The 21,721-nt window shown below is 47.4% G+C and overlaps 10 protein-coding genes across 10 annotated transcripts, besides 1 other annotated feature; 7 read left to right on the top strand and 3 right to left on the bottom strand.

Moving 5' to 3' along the window:
* Positions 1-101: a repeat region.
* Positions 102-565: 464 nt separating this feature from the next.
* On the top strand, positions 566-2,053 carry FPSE_10914 (uncharacterized protein; the record flags this gene model as incomplete). Its single annotated transcript, XM_009264031.1, has 1 exon — positions 566-2,053. The coding sequence occupies one exon, from the start codon at positions 566-568 to the stop codon at positions 2,051-2,053; it is 1,488 nt and encodes a 495-aa protein (XP_009262306.1).
* A 794-nt stretch (positions 2,054-2,847) lies between these two features.
* On the top strand, positions 2,848-3,882 carry FPSE_10915 (uncharacterized protein; the record flags this gene model as incomplete). The annotated part of the gene is made up of 1 exon (XM_009264032.1): positions 2,848-3,882. The coding sequence occupies one exon, from the start codon at positions 2,848-2,850 to the stop codon at positions 3,880-3,882; it is 1,035 nt and encodes a 344-aa protein (XP_009262307.1).
* A 1,951-nt stretch (positions 3,883-5,833) lies between these two features.
* Positions 5,834-7,134, bottom strand: FPSE_10916 (uncharacterized protein; the record flags this gene model as incomplete). Its single annotated transcript, XM_009264033.1, has 2 exons — positions 5,834-6,274; positions 6,328-7,134. The coding sequence occupies 2 exons, from the start codon at positions 7,132-7,134 to the stop codon at positions 5,834-5,836; spliced, it is 1,248 nt and encodes a 415-aa protein (XP_009262308.1).
* A 745-nt stretch (positions 7,135-7,879) lies between these two features.
* Positions 7,880-9,469, bottom strand: FPSE_10917 (uncharacterized protein; the record flags this gene model as incomplete). Its single annotated transcript, XM_009264034.1, has 6 exons — positions 7,880-8,282; positions 8,337-8,581; positions 8,632-9,030; positions 9,079-9,306; positions 9,336-9,368; positions 9,416-9,469. 6 exons carry the CDS (start codon positions 9,467-9,469, stop codon positions 7,880-7,882), a joined length of 1,362 nt encoding a protein of 453 aa, XP_009262309.1.
* Positions 9,470-10,545: 1,076 nt separating this feature from the next.
* On the top strand, positions 10,546-11,979 carry FPSE_10918 (uncharacterized protein; the record flags this gene model as incomplete). Its single annotated transcript, XM_009264035.1, has 8 exons — positions 10,546-10,586; positions 10,635-10,816; positions 10,864-10,976; positions 11,024-11,140; positions 11,197-11,269; positions 11,329-11,432; positions 11,488-11,765; positions 11,814-11,979. The coding sequence occupies 8 exons, from the start codon at positions 10,546-10,548 to the stop codon at positions 11,977-11,979; spliced, it is 1,074 nt and encodes a 357-aa protein (XP_009262310.1).
* A 1,104-nt stretch (positions 11,980-13,083) lies between these two features.
* On the top strand, positions 13,084-14,549 carry FPSE_10919 (uncharacterized protein; the record flags this gene model as incomplete). The annotated part of the gene is made up of 6 exons (XM_009264036.1): positions 13,084-13,131; positions 13,191-13,436; positions 13,505-13,707; positions 13,761-13,855; positions 13,907-14,077; positions 14,131-14,549. 6 exons carry the CDS (start codon positions 13,084-13,086, stop codon positions 14,547-14,549), a joined length of 1,182 nt encoding a protein of 393 aa, XP_009262311.1.
* Positions 14,550-14,825: 276 nt separating this feature from the next.
* On the bottom strand, positions 14,826-15,986 carry FPSE_10920 (uncharacterized protein; the record flags this gene model as incomplete). Its single annotated transcript, XM_009264037.1, has 1 exon — positions 14,826-15,986. The coding sequence occupies one exon, from the start codon at positions 15,984-15,986 to the stop codon at positions 14,826-14,828; it is 1,161 nt and encodes a 386-aa protein (XP_009262312.1).
* An 842-nt stretch (positions 15,987-16,828) lies between these two features.
* FPSE_10921 (uncharacterized protein) lies at positions 16,829-18,315 on the top strand (the record flags this gene model as incomplete). The annotated part of the gene is made up of 2 exons (XM_009264038.1): positions 16,829-17,033; positions 17,096-18,315. The coding sequence occupies 2 exons, from the start codon at positions 16,829-16,831 to the stop codon at positions 18,313-18,315; spliced, it is 1,425 nt and encodes a 474-aa protein (XP_009262313.1).
* Positions 18,316-18,683: 368 nt separating this feature from the next.
* Positions 18,684-19,256, top strand: FPSE_10922 (uncharacterized protein; the record flags this gene model as incomplete). Its single annotated transcript, XM_009264039.1, has 1 exon — positions 18,684-19,256. One exon carries the CDS (start codon positions 18,684-18,686, stop codon positions 19,254-19,256), a length of 573 nt encoding a protein of 190 aa, XP_009262314.1.
* A 1,084-nt stretch (positions 19,257-20,340) lies between these two features.
* FPSE_10923 (uncharacterized protein) lies at positions 20,341-21,156 on the top strand (the record flags this gene model as incomplete). Its single annotated transcript, XM_009264040.1, has 2 exons — positions 20,341-20,496; positions 20,557-21,156. The coding sequence occupies 2 exons, from the start codon at positions 20,341-20,343 to the stop codon at positions 21,154-21,156; spliced, it is 756 nt and encodes a 251-aa protein (XP_009262315.1).
* Positions 21,157-21,721: the final 565 nt, after the last annotated feature.

Genomic DNA, 21,721 nt, shown 5'->3' on the forward strand with positions numbered 1-21,721 from the left:
AAAATACGGGATCCCGTCCGCTCTCCCATAGTCAAGCTGGTAAGGGGCGGATTAGTAGTTGGGTCGGTGACGACCAGCGAATCCCCGCTGTTGTATGTTTTGCCAGAACCTCATTTTTGCCTCTTTGACCTAACTTAAACCGCTCGATATTTCTGCATCGTGCATTGTTGTTGCTCCTGATATCTCGTTTCTATTATTGTCTCTTGATTCCTTTCTTCTCGCTCTGTTGTGTTTACAGCTAGATAATAGTATGTCTCGGTTTAACGAAGGGGAAAAACAAGAGCTGTGATTAATTACACCCAAGAGAGATAATAAGTATTGATCCATTTTCTTCTCTAAAACACTTGCTCTTGATCTTGGAAATGTATGATTGGAGTACATGATTTATGATGGAAACCTTATCTTCAGGTATGATTGGAGTACAATTTGGAATCATGTGACGCTAGGCAGCAACTGCGCCGAGTGATATAAAATGATATCAGTTTCGTATTCCAACAATGTTGACTTTCATTCAGGCAAATCACAATCACAATCACAAATACACATATTACATTTCAAATAAAAAATGCCGTTGTATAGCAGCAACGAAATCGACGCAGACTGGCGCTATTCTATTGCACAAGATTTCACCACCTCCAATGATCAGCCTTACCCATACGCTGATAACGGCCACTTGCAGTGGGGAAATGAAGTTCACAAGATTACCTTGAACGGAACAGCGCATCTTGCTTGTGTAAGTAGTGATGGAAAGAGACTAGCTCTGGGGATCAGGCACGACATTCACGTCGTTGACACCGACACCTGGAAGACTATTGTAGTCCTCAAAGGACACACCTCAGAGGTCAATGCCATCGCTTTCAGACCGGACGATGCCAACTTCCTGGTATCGGGTGAAACCGAGGAGTTTTCCGACAACGGGCTCTCATCTCCACCCGTGATTATTTTCTGGGACATAAACAAAGAATGCACAAAACGCCCCCACACAGATGATCCATCTGGGGATGCTGTTCACGCTGCCGCAACAGCTGCAGCTGAAGGTCTAACCAGGATTGGAATCAGCCTGGACCAAGACCAGATCCAAGAACTAAAGACTGGCTTCCAGCCCGTTTTGAATCGTGTCATGGCCCGAAACACGGCGGCAGGTCATGCCACTGTTGATGGGCAACTACAAGAGCAATTCCAGTCCAGAATCTTCAGCCCATCTGGCAGATGGGTGGCGTACCGGCCCGTAGAGTCACCTCAAGCAAACGGAGATGTCCCGTGGGATATTCTGATTGTGGTGTCCACCGACACTCTTGAGAAGAAATTTACTCTTGGAGGCCATACCGACGCAATCATGTGGATGGGGTGGAGCCCTGATGAGACACTATTCGCTTCCATCTCATGGGACAGCTCTATTCGTATATGGGATGCTGTCACAGGCGATCAGAAACACTGTTTCAAGACTGAAACCCAGAACTGGACAGGCAATTTTTCTCCCGACATGAACTATTTTGTGGCAACGGACGGGAATGGCAACGTGAGAATCTTTTCCTTGCACTCGGGTGAAGTTCACTGGATCTACGAAGGACAACAAGGCGACGGTTGGAGACGAACTATAAGCTGGCACCCAAACAGCCAGTGGCTTGCCGTAGGTGGAGAGAGATTGGGCGAGTTGCTTTTACTCGACGTGGTGGAGAAGAAACTGCTACAGAAAAGAGTTCTATCAACAGATGCCTGTACAAGGGAAGAGGAATATCGCAAAATAATGACGCAGTTTTTGGGGGTGGTAAAAGTGCAGTTTGTCGACAATGGAAACAAACTGGCAGTCCAGACCTACGGTGATGGAAGTATTGAGCTTTACGATATCCAACAAGAGGTCAAATGGAGGTTTGCCAGGGGTGGTACGGATGACGGACCAGAAGCGCATGAATGGAGAGATGACAAAGGCAAGGTTACAAGCAAAAGAGGTCATGACATGGTAGTATGGGAGGATCATCAGAAGGGCGTCCTACGAATGGCCAGTCTTGACTTTGATGGTGTTCGCGTCTGGGAAGTGCCGCTGACTCTTTAGGACACTGCTTCTCAGGTTGGTATAGTTGTCGCATTGGATTGTTGCTTGTTGTTTGTTTCTCTTGGCCTTTTATACAGTTTATAGCTCGTTTTCTTATGACACTCGCTTCGGCTCTTTCAATAACTCTTCCAAGTCCATTTCACTATTTTCAGAATTAATAACCATGTTCACTATTCTACATAACAGAGATCTTCTTTCTTTGATGTGGCTTGGGCGAGTATACTGTTCTTGACATGGACTATTAAGCCAGAGCTAATGTCGCTTTGACTATTGTCCCAAATTGAGACTCTTGCTCTCCCAAGCTCAGCGAAATACAACATGGATAATTTAGAATGAACAGGTGAGAGATGTTGCTGGGGTTTACGAGTCAGAGAATCCAACAGAGACAGCGAATCTGAGTCAGATCTCCATCAACATGTACGTACAGTAACAGTACTCTGTATCCATAGACCACTCGTTTTTGACGCATTTATGGGGCTCGTCACGGTCTTCCTCGCGCGGCATTGAGCGAAGGGCGAGACGGTGGAGCAGATTACTGACATCTTGATTGGCTCAACTGAAGGCGAGAGAAGAGCGAGCATCCAAGTTGACGATGAGGATGAGCAACACAAGAGGCAGAGGCATCATTCAACTGAAAAGGCATTCGATATAAATAAATGAGGCCAAGACATCGCTGAATTGAGAATCATCTTTAGAATAGCAACTCATAAATACATACCTACCTACATTCAGACATCTATTCTTACTCAAATATCCTCACACTCACACTCACACACACCACACACTCACCCAAGATGACCACACATACAATCCGCAAAGTCGTCTACTCTGCCTTTGGCGGCCCTTCCAACGTCAGCGTTGTCACAGCTCAAATAGCCCCTCCCGCCAAGTACGAAGTCCAATGCGATGTCATTTACTCTGGCTTTTCCGGCGCCGACATCCAGATGCGGATTGGCACGTACCCCTTGCAAAGAGATGCACCAATGACACCCGGCTACTGCTTTGTTGGTCGCGTCAGCGCCAATGGCCCCAAATCCACCAAATTCTACCCCGGCCAACTCGTCGGGGCTCTCACCATGTACGATGCCGAAGCCCAGAAGATCAATGTCGCTGAAAAGTATTTGATCTCTATTCCTGAACATGTTGAGATGCGTCAAGCCCTCGGCGTCATTCTCGACTGGAACACCGCCTATGGTCTGGTTCATCGCGCCACTGATCTGGTCAGGAAGGGTCAGCGCGTCTTCATCCACTCCATCAGCGGGGCTGTCGGTTATGCCACCATGACCCTGTGCTTACTTGAGGGCGCTGAAGTTTATGGCACAGCGTCAGAGCGCAACCACGCGTCGCTGCGGGAGCTTGGAGTAACACCATTTACCTATGCGGATAAGAACTGGAAGGACGAAATGAAGCAGCGCGGTGGTGCACACGTCGTCTACGACCCGATAGGTTTTGAGCACTACAATGATTCCTGGGACATTCTCATTAGGAACGAGCCCAGCCGACTTGTCGGGTTTGGTGGTAACATGAACATTATCCAGGGCGACGACGCCAAACCGCGGTCGCAGTTCTCATCGCAGGTTAAGCTATTGGCCAAAAATGGCTGTCTCGTCACCAGAAGAAGCACTTCATTCTACTATATCGACCGCGACCGTTCGACATACATGGAGGATTTGCATTCGGTCATGTCCATGCTTGTCGCTGGCAAATTCCAGGTGCCAGTTAAAAAGACGTGGGACTTGGAGAACGTTAGGGAAGCTCATGAGACTTGGGGTAAAGTTCCTGGAGTTGGCTCCTGTTTTGTCCGCGTGGACCCCAACGCTGCTCTCTAGGGAGGCGACGACGATTGATTGGCAGATTGGTTAGAAGTGCGTACCTTTAGATTACTTTAATTCCAGAACATGTTCCTTTTCTTACCCTACAGCGGCCATGTGAAATTGATTACAAGCTCGAGCAAGAGGCATTGTGCAGTGTATAATAGAGATTTTATGTATTACGGCTATGAAATAATTAATTCCACAAGTTCATGTGCTGGAATTGACCTCGGAACAATTCTACATAGGTTGACTGTCAGTATCTTGCTCTATTGATAAAATCTTAGCAGCAAAGTAGCATGAACCATATGGAAAGTCACATGTCTCTTCAAGTCGGACTGATATTACCCCGACTGTCAATGACGAATTAGGTCTAGTGTTCATGTCACGTACGCGTGTGTCGTGACGCGACTCACACGCCTACTCTAAAGCCAACAATGGCGTCATGTCAAATGGCTGGGTGTTTAGTGTTTGGATGACGGCAAAAGAACAATGAACAAGGCCGGCGTGAACACTGAATCTCCTATTCCGGATGCTATGAATTGGCTACCTGAAGTGTCATCCGTTCAGCGTCGTTCAACCAGTCAACATGTCACTGAGTATCCTGTGCTACTCACAAATAAATTTGCGTATGATCACTCGAGCTGAAAGGACGTCACTGGGTAGTGAGATATGTTTAAGAGATATGAGACGGAAAATGAACCAGGGCCAAGCTGTAGCTAATATGTCGCACTGAGTAGCACCAAGATGTGACAATGGAAAGACACCAATAGCAAGTGATCGGACAAAGAGCTGAGCTATGAAAAACCACACTGACCGACGGAAATACACTTTATAAATAAAAAATAAAACATAGTGTCAGTTATTTAAGTATAATCTATGCGAACACCGGATCACTACGCTGAGCGCTGACCTCACATAGCTGAACAAGGGCAGAAAGTCCGAACATCAGAATGGATATACATTCATTCACCAACAAAAAGGATGAGTTCCTATAAAGTATCCCATCTCATCCCCCAACCCTAATCTCTATTCCTTTAACTATCTCGGCATTCACCTGCGAGCTACTGAGCAATAAAAACGAGACTCTCCTCTTACTATAAAAAACCTACTAACCCCTTCAAAAACTGGAAACTGCAACTTAGACACAATGTGTGAAATGGTTGTTTCTGTTTTCAACTGTATTCATTGCGGCAGTACTAAAGCACCTGAAAGCCTACACCATCCTATGTGGCAGGACTGCTGCGCAAGACTGATCTTTTACTTCCAGCATTACTACGGATACTGCCCCTCTTGCTCTTGGCGCAGCGAAGAACTCTACCCTCTCAGTATCTGTTATTGATCATAAGCAACCCTAGCCTACAGAATATTGATGCCGGGTAAGGGATGGTAGATAAGACAGATATCTGACAGAAGGCATACGGGTTAAAACAGTATTCTAGCAGGCTGTTAGATATACTAATAAAACAATATTGGCAGAACTCAGGAGTCCTAGAGCAGGCTGTAATCGTGAAATGTCTGGGCATATGAGAACTACAGAAATAAAGAGGATCTGAGGTCAAAAAGATAAGTTACAACGGCATTCTATTCTAGATAGTCATGCCACGTCAAGGGATCGAACCTTGGACCTTGTCATTACTAGTGACACGCTCTACCACCCACTGAGCCAACGCGGCGTATCGTGATTGGTTGGGAGCGCAAGACAATGTCGTGCTACTGGCAGTCTTGGTCAAGTATCTGAGCACACGAATCTTCCAAATCGTGTGAGGCTTGACTGACTGAGAGGGGGGTATATGCTGAGGCTAGAAGCCTGGTCTGTGATCCGACGGTTACCAATACATGAACGTTGAAAAGTAAACGAAAAGCAACACCAAAGGGTCTTCTTGTGGCTAGTCATTAAATATCAATAAGAAACCGGGGCTTGAATTAATATATTATTTGTATTCCAAGAAACTTAGTTCGACCCCCGTTAACTCTCCGTTTCGTCGGCAGCTTGGTAGCCAGGAGGCTGATTGTGCCATACCAAAGGGGCGCCGAGAGCAGTACGATATGTTGGCAATCTACTAAGCTCCGGAAACTCGTCCGAGTCAGTGGTAGCAGCTTCGGATGAACTCCGCGAAGAGGAGCCAATTTGGCCATGCTGCTCGTCGCTAGCTCCATTTGAAGAGAGTATGGTCGTGGTTTGAGTTTCACTCGCTTCTGAGGACATCGGGAGGAGATTGTTTCCAGCTGTATGCCAATCTTGGAGTGTACCGCAAAGCTGATCAAGGACATGCTCGCCATACAAAGGCGGACTAACCGTCGCGGCTGTTTGGGCTAGTGTGCTGGTAGAATGGTCAACCACATTTCCCTGTTCGTTGAGAGAAACAAATGGTGACATGCAGATGCTTATAGGGATCCCCATATCAAGCTTCAGAGTCAGAATTATTGCCAATAATGGTATGTTAGAAAAGAAAGACTTACATGCGAGACATGCCCGTCCTGGTTGCCAATGGGAATGTGTATCTTGAGTTTGTGGTAAATCTTGATTCCTTGAGCATCAATATCCTGGCAACATTCGACCAGAGCTTTGGGTAAATTCAATGTTTGTTTGATGACCCAACCTTCTTGGTTCGTTTCTTCAATGACTTCTTGCCAGTGCTGTTCTCTGGAGACTTCAAAATCCCATTGGGAAACCTCGCGCTGGCTCTTGTGTTCTCGCGTGTAGATGTAGTGCCTGCTGTGCATGCTGAACTCGTGGAATTCCACCAAATTGACTCGGATTCTTTTCAGTTCGACGCCTTTGACTAGGGGAGTAATCCGTATTTCCAAAACCACAGAGCTGCCGAATGCGACAGCTTTACTTGGTATAGACACCGAGTAGTCTACCTTGTTGGTCCAAGTCTGCTCAACACTCACATTGTGCATGAACTCGAGGGCGGTCGGGGCCAATGTACGGATGACCCTAAGCTTCTTGACGCAGGAAGTATGCCGAACGAGCTTTCCCCTGTTGATAGTGGCTCTGAGCGCATAAGTGATGGATGCATCCGAGAGACCATCAAGACTCTCTGGAGTGTCCCCTGGCATCAAAACTTCAAAAGGCCACTCGTAATTACCAGCAGGCAAGGTGATACTTTTACCGCTGGCTCCTATTAATGGAGGCCACTTGTGCTTGAAAATGTTGGTGTTATGAGCCACACCAGGATCCGCTAACCACCTTGTCGCCCTATCAGCACAGAACCACGTTGCCGCCCAGGGAGACCTGGCCTTCCATCTTTTGGACTTACCCATGGCGGACGGTTCCATCTAGCCGTACTTTAATCTCTTCAATCTTGATAGGAGACCGCAAGCAAAGCACTACAACCCCTCGTAGAAATTGGTCGGAGGATTCGTACTGATTGCCCCAGAACACAAGCAAGTCTTGTTCTAGTCTACCGTGTATGTTAGCAATTCAAGCGCCACAAGAAATGTCGGCGAGGAAACAGAACCGAATATCGAACAGGGCATATGATGTTGACATTGTGCTGGTGGCAGAATGAGTTCAGCGTCGGGCATCAGAACTGTGATTACTGAAAACATGATTCCACAAATGTCAGCGTCATGGGAAAGATTAACCACGGGACGGACCATCTATAACTAGAGAATTAATGAGAATTAATGATACGACATGACTATCTATGATAAGAACATGTGGCTCATAAATGCAGATTTTGCTAGCAAGGTCTAGAAGGTGTGTACAGCTCAGGACCTCGGCTCATGCATGGGTGGAAAGATTTACCCGGCCCTAGTCATGACCTGATGTTAGAAAACACCGTAGTTGGACTTTCGGAATAGCCGGCATGCGATATGACACATGAGCCGGGAATGGTCTCGTGAATAAGCACAGCATGACTGTGTCGGCCTCATCACCGATCACTTTTGCATGTGATCCAACCGACATGTAATTTCGCCAACATCACACAACAAGGGTAGATGATATTTAATTACAATACAAAGAAAAAGCTCCCCAAAGCTTGAAAATAATACTGGATATCCTTCAATATGCTATATCCTCGTGCAGTAGCCGCAAAAACTGCTGATTACTGTAGAACCAGTCACCTATGCTAAACGTTGCATCTTGTCCACTGGGGAGAATTATATCCTCAACACTCGTGTCGTTTGGTGTATCTGCGACAGGCTCGACCATGACCGAATCACTGAAAGTTGATTGCATCGAGTTATCGTGTTGCGGTGTTGGACCTAACTGAACACAGAGACGAGCAGCCTGACTTAGAAGCTCGTACAGACGATGCGGGTGGGTCATTGCTTCATGGCTAACAGTACCAGACTTGAATGATGCAGCGAATCGATCAAGGCGGTCAAGATCATCTGTGTCTGAGTGACGCACACCGTGTTCAAAAACGATGCTGAATGGGAAGAAAGGCGTATGAAGAACAGCCCTTGGCAGGAGGGTTAGTTCTGACAGACCTTGGGGACTCTTTGCCTTGACTTACCAGCTAATATATCTCTTCATCAACAGAGGATCTTTGCATCCATCAACAAGCTTCATGCATTGTCCGTGCAAGTCCAAGGTATTGCGTGCTACAGTAACACAACTGTCGATAGCGTCTGTGCCTCTAGGAGCAGGTATCGCTCTGAGAACCATGGACATCATCGAGGACTGGCAGACAAGGTCACAATGTAAGTAGATCACTCTCGCAGGATCCTCATCAACGGTAGAGTTCTGACACAACGCTACCTAGAAGATATCCATTAGATAGTTCAAATTGTGAGATGAGGTATCCTTACCGCAATGTCCGCCTGAGTCTCATCTATGATCGACTGGATTTCTTGTGCGAGAACACCGGCAGCCTCCCCACGTGCATCATCCGTAGAAGCAAGGCCTTCTAGGCTATACAGGTGACTGTAGATTCTCCCTTGTATGCGTCCAAATCGAATAGCTCTGTGATGGCTCGGCTCAATGACCAAGGTAATGTCGGAGTCTCTGATGCCAGAGTAGCGGTCCAACCGTAAAGACAGGCCATTTTCATAGCTGTACACAGCCCAAAATAACTGAGTCTGCGTCTCTTGATCGCTGCCCGAGTATCTATCAAGTCGATGGTAACCCAATGTTTGACACAGCGTCATAGCATTTGAGATCAGAGTCCAGGCATGTGACACTCTACCCTCTTCAACCATATGTAACGACTTTCATGTGTCAGTCTTTCTCTAGAATCATATGCGACAAGAGCTTACCCCGAGAGTCAGCGCAGCGATAAGTTCCATAGAGGCTGGCGACAGTAGTGGGAGCCTGAGAAGTGCACTGCCAAGATTCGATCGGTGAAACTGGCAGTAGTCTCTGTGCTTTGAATCTCCGTGAATAACGGCATACTCAGCAAAGACATATGCAAGAAAGCTATTGGCAATAATCACTTCTGCACAAGTGGGTTCGCCAACACCAAAATACACTTTGGTGCAAGTTTCCTGAAAAGTTACCAAGGGGAGAAACCTACAGATCCACGAGATTCGAAAATCTGTGGCATGTGCTATGGGATGGTTAGTACTCAATTAGTAAAGGATATCCGCTACGTACCCTTCGCCCAACGTAAAATCTCCAGAATAGCTTCCAAGGGAGGCGCTGAGCCATTTTCTGCCTGATTACCAGCTGTATGACCCGGGAAAGCAGAACTTCGCGATGGACGAGGATCCTCCAAGACATTGACGAGACCTTCGAGTGAGGAGACAGTGTCCTTCCACTCGGGACTTGTATAACCCTCGGTGCTTCGTTGAACGATGGATTTAATAAAATTGATGACATGTAATGAATGGTCCAGTTGCGGAGGCGGAGAATTCCGAGATACGTCTCGGTCCTGTAATGGCCCTTCTCCTACTTCTCGACTCTGTAGACTCGGCGTGGTATGATGCTGTGCTGATGAACGTATTGGCGTGATCCGGCCCAAGTCAAGGCCTGCCAACAGTGATTTGATGTCACTGACGCCGCGAGAGATATCATTGATCTTTTGCTCACTGTTTCAAAAGTGTTAATAAAACGAGCTGTAGAGCTGCATAAGAATAGTCACTATTGTTCTGAAACCAAGACTCTTTGCCGAACGGTTGATGTCCTGGTCGCGATCTTGCTGTGGGTGCAATCGACACGGGCAGTGGAGCAATTGGAACACGGAGTTCCCCTATCGCAACCGATCTAATGAGAGAGGTCAGAGTAAGTTTGGAATATGGTAGTTACGGATTAGTCAATTGCTCACTTTTCTGGCTCGGCATTGATCACACTGACAAGCGGATTAGTCAACAGTTCATAACTATCAAGACTCTTGATTCACTATACCGAGCGACGACTTATTGCTGGTCGACTGGAACTTGTCTCATAATTCGGAGACGCGCGGGTTTCCATATTGGATGACATGCTGCTGTAGGATGGAAGTTTTGTCATCATAGAGCCAACGCTTGTGCTGAGAGGAGAGCAAAGGGATGACAAACCCTCCGGAGAAGCGCGGAATCCCGCGCATTTGCGTATATTGTTGTAAGCGAGCCAATCACATAACTGATTGCTCATCCGCCACTTACAACATCCTCCAGGTAATAAATTCAGAAGTTTAGAATCATTATAAGTAACGAACCTCATGCCGTCCCAAGAACAGAAGATCAGTAAGAAGAACATCACAATTACTAGCAACTCTAACTTCAAACTTTTACGCTTTCAACACCATGCCTCAAAACATCCTCATCACTGGAGCTGCTGGTTACATGTGCGTGTCAAAGAAAAGCATTATATCTGATAACTAACAAATATCCAGTGGCGGATCCATTATAGCAGATATCCTGTCACGAAATGATGATACTCTGAAGATTGCAACCCTGTTTGCAGCTGTGCGAAGCCAAGAGCAGGTCGACCAGATATCTAAGATCGGAGTGAAGGCCATTCAGGTTGACCTGAATGACAAGTCAGCCATTGAAGATGTTATCATTGACAACAAGAGTGAGTCACTAATCCATGACACTATCACAAAAACTAAATAGATGCAGTTGATATCGTTGTGCACACTGCCAGTGGTATGCATCCAGCTATCACGTCCAACCTAATCAGTGCTCTCGGAAAGCGGCGTCAGGCCAGCGGATCTGGGATATATCTGATCCATGTAAGTATCGTTGAACCATCAAAAGAACTTGAATAACACTGCGAAAGACTTCCGTTGCCACTATGTTCACCGAGGAAGGCGGATGGCCTTATGGTGAAGTCAAGGATAGCGATTCTATCTTGGCCAAGGAGAGGGAGATCGGATTTGACAACCCTGTGCGAGCGGTTGGTCTCCCAATCATATCCATGAAGAAGTAAAACACTTGCTGACAAGACAATAGGTCAACAGACTGCTTGCCGAAGAGGGCAAGAATCAGGGTGTAGAGACTTTCAACGTTGCCGTACCTATGACTTGTGAGTATCTGCCTCCCATAACCTTACAAAAGGCCGCAAACAAGCTGATCATGCACTAGATGGGCGCGGAACTGGGGAGTGCAGAAAGCTCTCAGTGAATAACCCAGCCATGATCCGAACAAGCATCAAGCTCAAGACTGTTCACAAATTCGACAAAGATGGGGTAAGAAACACCCAATCATCATGATCTTATTAAATGGTATCTGACTATTATGCAGCACTTTGGAACTGTCCACATCTCCGATCTCACCGACATCTACGTGCGACTCGTCAGCAAGATCTTGAAGCAAGAGCCCATCCAGGTCGGCCAAGATCGCTACTTTTTTGCCATCGCCCACAAGGCACATTGGTGGAAGATGATGGATAAGGTTGTCGAGGGACTCTATTCTCGTGGTCTTGTGACGGAGCCCAAGGCCAAGATTTGGTCAGATTACAACACGGCCGCTGACAGTCTTGGATTCCCAAGAGTTTACATTGGAGCTATGGCCACACATAGGTTAGTGGGATTTGAAACCACTGTGACACTTTTACTGATAATACTCAGCGGTCAACTTGTTCCGGAGAATGTGTACGCGTTGGGATGGAAGCCCAAGTGGGATTCAGAGGAAAAGTTCTTGAATCTGATTGATGATGAGATCAAGGATGTTCAGGAGTTGGATACTGTCAAAATGTCTATTTTTGACAGCCTTGTCGCAGAGCAATCCAAGTAAACGCGGTCATCAGGTGCCGGAGATAACATCATATGTGTTTGCTAAATAGACTCGAATCCTATATTGATTTGTCCAAACTTCTTCTAGAAAGAACACGTCTACAAAACCAAGTTTCCGTCTGCTTTCGTCCCCTTGAGTGAAGAACACTATGACTACAAGTCGATAACGGCTTCTGGACCCGCCACTTACCTTGCTGCGAAGAGTAAATTGACGTAGAAATAAACCTTTTTTGACGTCCCCCGCTTGACAGATAGCTAGCATTAGGAAAGGATCCCCCGCAGATCACAGGTAATGAGGTACGTTGAAGAATACGTCACCACAACCTCTTAATCGACAATGGTCGGGTACCAAGAAGCGTGATGCCGTAGCCGGATGTAAGTGGGACAACTCCACCAACCTAGGCTATGGCGGCGCCATAGAAACTCTTGTGCAAGCTGAACAGGAGCCCGTGACTGTCACTGAGGCTCCAATAAGGCAGATGCAGCTTCAGTAATGGAGGACCCAGGATAGACTTGCGAATTTACCATGGTTGTCTGGGAATACTGAGACAGATACGTGCAAAAACACTTGGCCCGTGTTCTCGACCAAGCTCCGGGTTCCTGCATCATGCAGGTGGATGGACTAGATCGCCACAGACTTCATGAGCTGATGACAATATGGAAAGGTTCAGGCCCAGGCAGGTACCAGGCCGGGGACGATCATCAACACTCTATTGTCAAACTTTATCTCTCTCAAAGCGGCAGAGTAGTCAAGAATACCCATTGAATAATTCTGCTTAGGAATGCGATTGCCGTCTAGTAAAACTCAAATAAGAAGTCTCGTCCTGGCTGACAATTTGTAAAAGGGCCAGTTCGATTTGCATTTTGATGGGAGCTAACCAAAAGTCAGACTAGAGCCAGGGTCGAGCTTCCACAAAGTGGACGCCTGGCATTCCAGTCCGAGACCAACGATCCTGGCCAGTTGCCGCATATCACTTAGTGTCATTGTGGAATGAAGCAATAAGACATGCCCTCGTCCATTTTGTTGCTTGCAATCAGATATCTGTCTCACCCTGTCTCTCACTTTACAGTGGCAGCCATCTTACACACACGCTCATTATTAACCATGACTCTGACAAAGACCTTTCCGCCGCCCAAGGGGCAAACTGTGATAGTACGTTCACTGACTCCCGATATGTTCTGATGCTGTGTGATGGCTAACCTATAAAACAGGGAGTGTCATTCACACTCATCGCATTCGCAGCTGCTATCATTGGTTTCAGGATTTACCACAGACTGAGGATTCAGAAAGGAAGGCTTGTTCTCAGCGACTACTTTATGGTATTGGCGTTATGCGGAGCCATCACTTGCTCCTCATTCGATGTTGTATTTTGGCAGCGCGATGTTCTTAGACCAAGAATGAGTGTCGGATTCGAAAACTACAATCCTGGTGAAGAGCTTGTCGAATTCATTTACAAGGTGAGACATATTTGGAGCATCCCTCGTTCACGACTTTGAATGGACTGGTATTGACTCAGAATCCCCAGCTGTCTTGGGCTAGCGAGATTCCTTTTTACGCGACCGTTTACCTATGCAAGGCGATATTGTTAGCATTGTACTTCCAGATCTTCCCACCGTTTATGGGAAGACGTCGCAGAGCACTCTGGGCTACCGTTTTCTACTGCGGTCTGGCTTATACCATCACTCTGTGCATGCAGCTTTTCTCTTGTATGCCACTTGAGCGACACTGGTATGTCACCGATCAAAATGTCTCACCACGGGAAATTTACTAAAATTATGCAGGGTTATCAGCCGACCTATCACCGCATGCGACTGGAGATGGCAGGGCGTTGTCTTCCAGGTCTCATGGGCATTGGCATTTTTGGGCAGTCTTCTTCGTACGTCCAAGGTATCTACCTCACTGAGACCTTGCTAACATTCCATTCCAGTCCTCATTCTGCCATTCATGGTAGTTCAAGACCTTGATTTGACCAAGAGGTCAAAGTTTTGCCTGTACTTTGTGTCGTTGGTTGGTGTTCTTGACATCGGCCTCTCTCTTATCCGGTTCCTGAATGTTGAGCTGGGCGATGGCACCGAGTTCCGATCGTTCAGCACTATTGGTGAGTTCCCCTTTGTGCAAAGTTTGAGTATGCCTAACCATGTTGTCGAATAGAATTCTGGAGTGCACTTGATGTCAACATTGGCCTCATCACCGCCTGCCTCCCTGCCCTTCGAATCCTTCTCGGCCGTACCAGAACACCAGATACTTACACATTCGACGTGGCAAAGACTGCTCGCTCTTCTAGGGCAATGGAACACCGCGAGCTAGAAGAAGTTGAGGGTTCCACATACCTCGGCATCAGCAATACTGCTGGCCCGTCACGCTCCAACAGAGCTTCGACGTACAGCGACAAGGGTCCACTGAGTCCCATCAAGATGCTTGAGCCCAAGCCTGAGCGCAGACCTGAGCGTAAGCCGCCTGGACCTGCGTGGAAGGATTATGAAGGAGAAGATAGTGATCTCGAGCTGGAGAACATCAATGTTGAGGCCCTCAATAGAGATCAGGCGCAATCGTACTGGTCGGTTCCTTGAGCTTTCCTTTTGTTATTTACATGTATATCACCAATAGCGTCGTGTTTTTATAGAATAGGGTCTTCATAAGATGTCAATCAATTCCTCATTGCAAGTTCCTCTCCCGAGCGTGATAAGTCCTCACACCAATGCAGCCCCCGACAAGCTTCCTCGTGACCAATCAGTCATCGCTCAGCTCTCTACCGGCCCCCATAAAACTTGCGTTTTAGCTACCTACTACAAAGCTATGCCTCAACTTTTACTAATGTCAGCCAAAGCCGTAGGACATAATATATCCTACATCCGCTTGATGACTATCTCCTTGACCTTATCCATATCTAACGCTTCCACCGTACGTCCCTTGTACCCCGTCATGGTCTCTGCCATGGAAAGAACATTATATATCGCCTCTTCAGTCGCATCAGCCACCGCCTCAAACACACCGTTAATTGACTCATTCTCAACTGTTTCAACGCTAACCGAAGAAGGTTTGTAAGGATCCAAACCGCCTTCAAACTGCTGCATGGGAATCTTGGCAGCCGTAGAAAAAGCCATGAAAATATCGCCTGAACCATTACTACCATAGCCACCAACTCGTGAAAGCCCGACAGTTGCACGCTTGGCTAGCCGTTGAAGCTGAACTGGGAGAAGGGGGATATCTGTCGCGACAATGATGATGATGCTGCCGTCAGCAAGTGGTCCTTGGACGCCAGATGTAGTCGAAGTAGAGGAAAGGTTTTCTGTTGATGACAATATCCGCCCAACAGGAACACCACCAATGCAAAGGTCCTCCTTTTGTCCATAGTTAGCTTGAACAAGCACACCAACGGTGTAATTCTTGCTGTTGCCTTCTTTATCGAGTCCTGGGACAATTCGACTACTTGATCCCGTACCACCCTTGAACCTATGGCATATCATACCCGTGCCACCACCAGTTGAACCCTCAGGCACCGCATCTGCCGAAGCGTTGATAATGCCCTGGACGACATGTTCCGGGGTGACTGCAAAGCGACTTTGTTTGCTCAAGTAGCCGTCATATGTTTCTGTGATGACAGGGAAAGTGAAGAGACCCATATCACCATCAGGAGTTGCATGGTAGCGTAAAACATATTCATATACACCCCTGAAACCTTCTCCGATGGAAGAATTTGTCGTCAAGATAATTGGAGAAGTCAAAGTGCCTGTTTCGTCGATCCAGTGAGACCCAGTCATTTCTCCAGCACCGTTGAACTTGAAAATGGCGGCATGACAAGCGTATTTGTGCCAGTCGGCCCTGGGGAGGATTGTAGTAACACCGGTGTTTACGTCCTCGTCAGCCTGTATCGACTCGGTGTGTACAAGAACTCCTGGGACATCTGTGATGGAGTTCAGAGGACCTGGTTTCCATTTGCCTAAGAACAACTCTGGTAGCAGCTCTCGAATGCGAAGCTTTTCCGTATGTTGAACGTTACGCCCCATCTTTAGACAGCTAAGGAGGACTGGCGTCTTTGTGTGGGATTTAGCGACACAATGCGTGTCTAGCGTTTGAGGTTGGGCCGAACACTGTGTCTTTGGCTCTGCACGCACAGAGTTGATGACTTGCGAGAAGAGTTATCGGTGAGTAGGAGGTTGATTTCAGAAGAAGACATATTAATGACAAGATCAATGAAGTCGGTTTTATCTTCGGCATTCGCATTTAATCTAATCCCCCGCATTTCGGGAAAGACTTTTCGGGTCTGCGTGAGATTCCGTCATCATCGATCCTGCGCGGACTTGTCACCTATCTAGGATCTGCTGTACCTACATCAGATAGTGATGCCAGGCCCACGGTTTCTAATCTCTTGGTGATTGATGCAAAATTTACTAGTAAAATATCTGCGTATACTGAGTAGTAGAATGGCAATGATTGAGGCTATCACAAATCGAAAACCTGTACCAATAAGCAACGGCACCAGTCGCCTCACCTAGCTATTGAGACCACAATATTATCTACAAAATGAATATGTAGTCACACGCTTAATGTAAAGGCTGTAATTTAATTGTCAGTCCCCAGAGCCCGGATACTGGTAACATTAGTCATCCCGGGTCATCCGCCTGTCACAACGTACTTGTTGATGATGAGTTGGCAAGAATTCGTGGCAACTGCCGGAAGTTGCGGGACGCTTTGGCGCCGGCATGTGGAAACTGGATGACGTCTCACACGTCAGACACAAATAAATGACAACGACTCTACAATCTCATCGATAATTTTCGCATCTCCTGGCGTCCAAGGTTAACATATTCTATTCAGTATCCTGATAGTCGCCACACATATTTTGAAGATGCAGAAAGTAAAAGCTCGACTTCCTTCTTGGGACGTAACCAAGACACAGAGCAAAAAAGGCTTCGATAAAGTTTGGGGATGGGCTGATAAGCTGGGAGCACCCGTCAACAGGCTATCCAACCGCATTGGTAGCGAAGCTTTCTGGCCTACAACGTTGGACAAAGAAAGCGACAAAGCAGCCAGGATCTTGAGATCGTTTTGCAGTAAGCCAACATCTGAAAGGAATAGACTTTGTCTGCACCATGTCGTACTGACTTGACGATAGAGGATGGTTTCTATACTGAAGAGGATAAGCCGGTCGATGGCGAACAAGCCGGACCAAAACAGAAGCAACGCGTACTGAAGAAGATCCCGAAAAAGGTGATACAAAACGCCGTAGGTCTTGCAATCTTCACCACTATGCGAACTGGCCTCTGGGTATCTGGAGCCGGCGGATCTGGAGTTCTGGTAGCCAGAAACGAAGAAGATGGCTCGTGGTCTCCCCCATCGGGCATCTTGCTGCACACAGCCGGTTTGGGATTCCTGGTGGGAGTAGACATCTACGACTGCGTTGTCGTGATTAACAACCGCAAAGCTTTAGAAGCATTCACCAAGATTAGAGCTACACTTGGCGGGGAGATCAGTGCAGTTGCTGGGCCTGTCGGAGCTGGCGGAGTTCTAGAGAATGATGGCAAATGGAAACAAGCGAACAGACCTGTCTTTACCTACCTCAAATCACGAGGCTTCTATGCTGGCGTCCAGGTCGATGGAACAGTCATTATAGAACGAACAGATGAGAACGCACGATTCTATGGACAGGAGGGTATTGGAGTGGCTGATATTCTAGCTGGAAAGGTCCAACCTCCCGCAGAGACTAAGATGTTGATGGAGACGTTGAAGGCAGCCGAAGGTCGAACCGACGTTAACCAGGAGCTTATGGAAGAGCTAGAAGGGCAACCGGCACCTGGAGATGTTGAAGTCGATGCCCCGGGTGAAGACAAGGTATTCGGTATTCCGGACCCTGAAGACCCTGATCCCTATGGAGTTCGCGCACTCGAGAAAGAGGGCCTCGAGATCCGCGACGCTGCAACTCGCTCAAGACCTTCCAGCCAAGCATTCGAGTATCATCCCAGCCCGACTAGTCCTACATACAACAGGTTCTATCGCAGGAGCATAGAAACAGGCACGGGAAGTAATCGCAACAGCTATGGTTCTACGATTAGCCGAACCTATACTACATCTGAGGCCAGTACTCAGACTGACCCTGTCTTCATCACACAAATCACTAGCACTTCGCCTGATAGCAGAAGCTTCATTTCCCACGGGAAGTTTGATGACGAAAAGTCAAGCATTTACGAAGATGTAAGACTGGAGGATGAGTATGGATCGCCATACAATGGATCGCCATACAATGGATCGTCGCAGTCCCCTTATGTCTTGTTTGACAGCTTCACCACGCCACCTTCTGGACCGCCTCCTCTTCCTGCTAGAAATCCTGTTGTGTAACTCAAGCCCAGCATTTCAGTGCACATCATTATTTTGTTCTCCGCTGACACCTCATTTTCTCTCCATTTACTGAGTGGATCTAGATCTGGTTCTGGTCCAGTCTGCGTATAGGACTGCACCAGCACATACTGCAGCTGCAGCTTCCTGGGACGTCCAGTTTTGGGCATAGTATATAGAAGCCTTCAAGTTGAATAGAAATCATCACAAGAAAGTTGGAATTTGTTATATCCTGCACGCTTACCTCGAGGTTTCACTGCGGGGTTGTATTGAGGCATTTATTTATTTGTAATCTCCGAGAGAAATGACAGAGTGAAGTCTTTTTTTGTACATGACACGATTCTCTTCGCGCTTCCCTTTTTTCCGTCTTCATGAAACTTCACTCGTTACTTTCTACAGAATCACATGCCAAGATCCGAGAGAACATGGAGGATATTATAATCTGCATCGCCACGCCAGATGAGATTCCCGAGCTTGTCGGCTCTATCACCAAAGCCCGAGCCGAGATGTTCCCTTTCCTCGACCAAGCATCTAGCGACCGGATGGCTCAAAAGGAACACGACAACTTCCGAAAGAACCACTTGGATCATCCATTGGGAACTTTCCTGAATGCTAGATCTGAAGGACGCCTAGTTGCCACCATTGGATACGTTCCCTACGATGGACGTTTTCCTTTTCTCAATCTTGAACCAGATAATGTAGTCGAGGTTGTCAGGCTATACGTTAACCCAGAATGGCGTCGCGCAGGAATAGCTTCTAAGCTGTTTGCTCGACTAGTCGACACGGCCCTGTACGCTGGAGTCAAACAACTCTATCTGCATACCCACCCTTTCTTGCCAAACGCTATCGGATTCTGGGAACAGAATGGGTTTTCGATCATGAGCGTGGATGAGGATCCAGTATGGCAAACGACACATATGAGTCGTCTGCTCAAAGAGTTATGAGAAGGGGGGTGAATAGTCTGCAAGACAACTTAGTATTAAAAGGTATTACTCCTACTGAGCGCTTGAGTGAGTAGATAAGTGACCTCTGGGGCGCAGCTGACTATATGCATAGTTACTTGATCAGGCTACATAATTTGAGACCTCTGTCTAAACTCCAGAAGTGTCTAATCTATAGGAGGCTGAAATGATTGCTGAGCTATATGTAAATGCTGTAGATACATTCAAGCTGTTATAGTTGGCAAATAATATGGTATGAAGAGGACTTAGTTATTGCAGAGCTGTTATATGTAGTATCAATTTCGCCATATAAAGAGAAGGCCGACTGCTGCTTCGTAAGTAATCTTTTTTCTGCACATAAAATTACATTTAAATGGGATATAATTGTTACCAACACTGAACAAAGTTGGCTTAGTCTTTTAATTACCTACCTATTCTGTTGCAACTATTCCACAAACCCTGCCCTGTCGGTAGTTACCCTTCAAAGGGATGGCATCAGAACTGCCGGGCCCTGCATAAACCTTCTCCACGATGATCAACGGTAAAAAGATGCTCAAAAGGACATGTACTCTGTAACGATTGCGGTAAATCGCAGCGCCAGCCAGCCACTAAACCAGTAAATGGGTCTGGGTGACTAGTTTCTTGGCTTCGGATCAGCCAACACGAGAAAATGACAAGAAGCCGCGCGTCATCCCGTAATGCCAAGTTCATCACTAGCCACAGGACCTCACCAACGAGATTTAAGCATATGACCATCATGATAATCCGGCGAGTCCGGTTGCAGATTCCGTGGCTGAGCTCCGCGATCATGTCGCCCTTTGCCGTTGCATCCGGCTGCCAAGTCCCGGGATTGCCGAAACCCGCGCCGCAAACATGTTGGAATGGGTAGGGCTGGCTGGGAACTGTCAACTGCGCCACCTTTGCCCAGAGTCTGATCACATCAGCCAAGAACAGCTTACTGGGCCAAGGCTGAACAGCTTGATGACGCCAGGTGCTATTTAAGAATGAGCTTGACCCCTCAGTAGTTTGAAGCTATCAAACCATAGCAGTACCCCCTCTAACAACAACAATTTACACATCTACAATCATGTCAGCTCAAGACTACTACAGTGGCGGCGGAGGCAGTGGTGGCGGCTACAACCAGCAGCAGCAAGGCTACGGACAGCAACAAGGCTACGGGCAACAAGAAGGCTATGGGCAACAAGAAGGCTATGGGCAACAGCAGGGCGGCTATCCTCAGCAGGTTGGTACCACCAATACACAACACCCAAGCATTAACAAATGACTGACATTTCTTCTACAGCAACAGTACTCACAGGGCTCCAACTACGGTTCCCAACAGCCCAGCCACGATAACCGCGACCAGTCCTACGGTCAACACCAAGGCGGCCAATACGGCGGATCCAACGCCTACCCCGGCGGCCCAGGTGGACCTGGCGGACCCGGAGGACCTGGAGGACCCGACGGCGAACGAGGACTGGGTGCTTCACTCGCCGGAGGTGGTGCGGCTGGGTGGGCTGCCCATTCTGCCGGCAGTGGTCTCCTAGGCAGCCTTGCCAGCGCTGCGGCCGGTGCCATTGGTGCAAACTTCATCGAGCACAAGTTCAAGAAGCACAAGAAGGAGAAGAACAAGAAGCACCACAGGGATGGACGTGCTCGAGCTTACACCGGCGACTCAACCAGTAGCAGTGACTCCGACTCTGGTGATGATCGACGCCGAAGTGACGACCGCCGCCGACGTAGGGACGAGGATCTCGCCTACGGCAAGTCACAGTATGACAACCAACCCAGCCACGGAGGTTCCAGTCATCATGGCGGTTCACATGGCGGTTCATATGGTGGCCAGCAGGGCTACGGCAACCAGGGATACGGAGGACAGGGCGGATATGGAGGTCGATACTAATTCCTTTGCATTTGGAATACAAAATGCGAGAGGATATAATGAGGCATGAATGTATAGATTAGGCAATATGCATGTCGGAACAGAAATGAGAATACGAACAATAAGAACGATGCTTCACTACCCAAATTCATGGCTCAATATTGTTTTGATACAACACCGCGCTCTTCTCGATATTTAAGCAGCGTTATCAGGAAGTCAGACAATGGCAGACTCCTTTTGCCTTCGGAAGGATGCTGTCGCTTCGCGATAGAATAGTTCATGCCATGATTCGCGATATTCAGGGTTGGAATTTGCAGGTCCTGAGGTAAGACACTGCACGAGAAACGCGGTTGTGATGATGGCTGCTCTGATGCCCATCCGGTGTTTTTATCAGTCTCTAGTCTGGCATCTTGTTATAATTGTGAGGTCCTGTTCTCCCCAACTATGCGAGGCATGTGTCTGCTGCCTCAAGTAATTGAAGATGGAAACCCTATCAACAGGTCTGCTGCCTCAACATAATTTGATGTTGCATTGAATATTAATGCGAATGTCCCTTCCTTATACTGGCATTGGCAAAGCAAGCGCA

The sequence above is a fragment of the Fusarium pseudograminearum genome, chromosome 2 (assembly GCF_000303195.2).
Source record: "Fusarium pseudograminearum CS3096 chromosome 2, whole genome shotgun sequence".
Classification (NCBI taxonomy): Eukaryota; Fungi; Ascomycota; class Sordariomycetes; order Hypocreales; family Nectriaceae; genus Fusarium; species Fusarium pseudograminearum.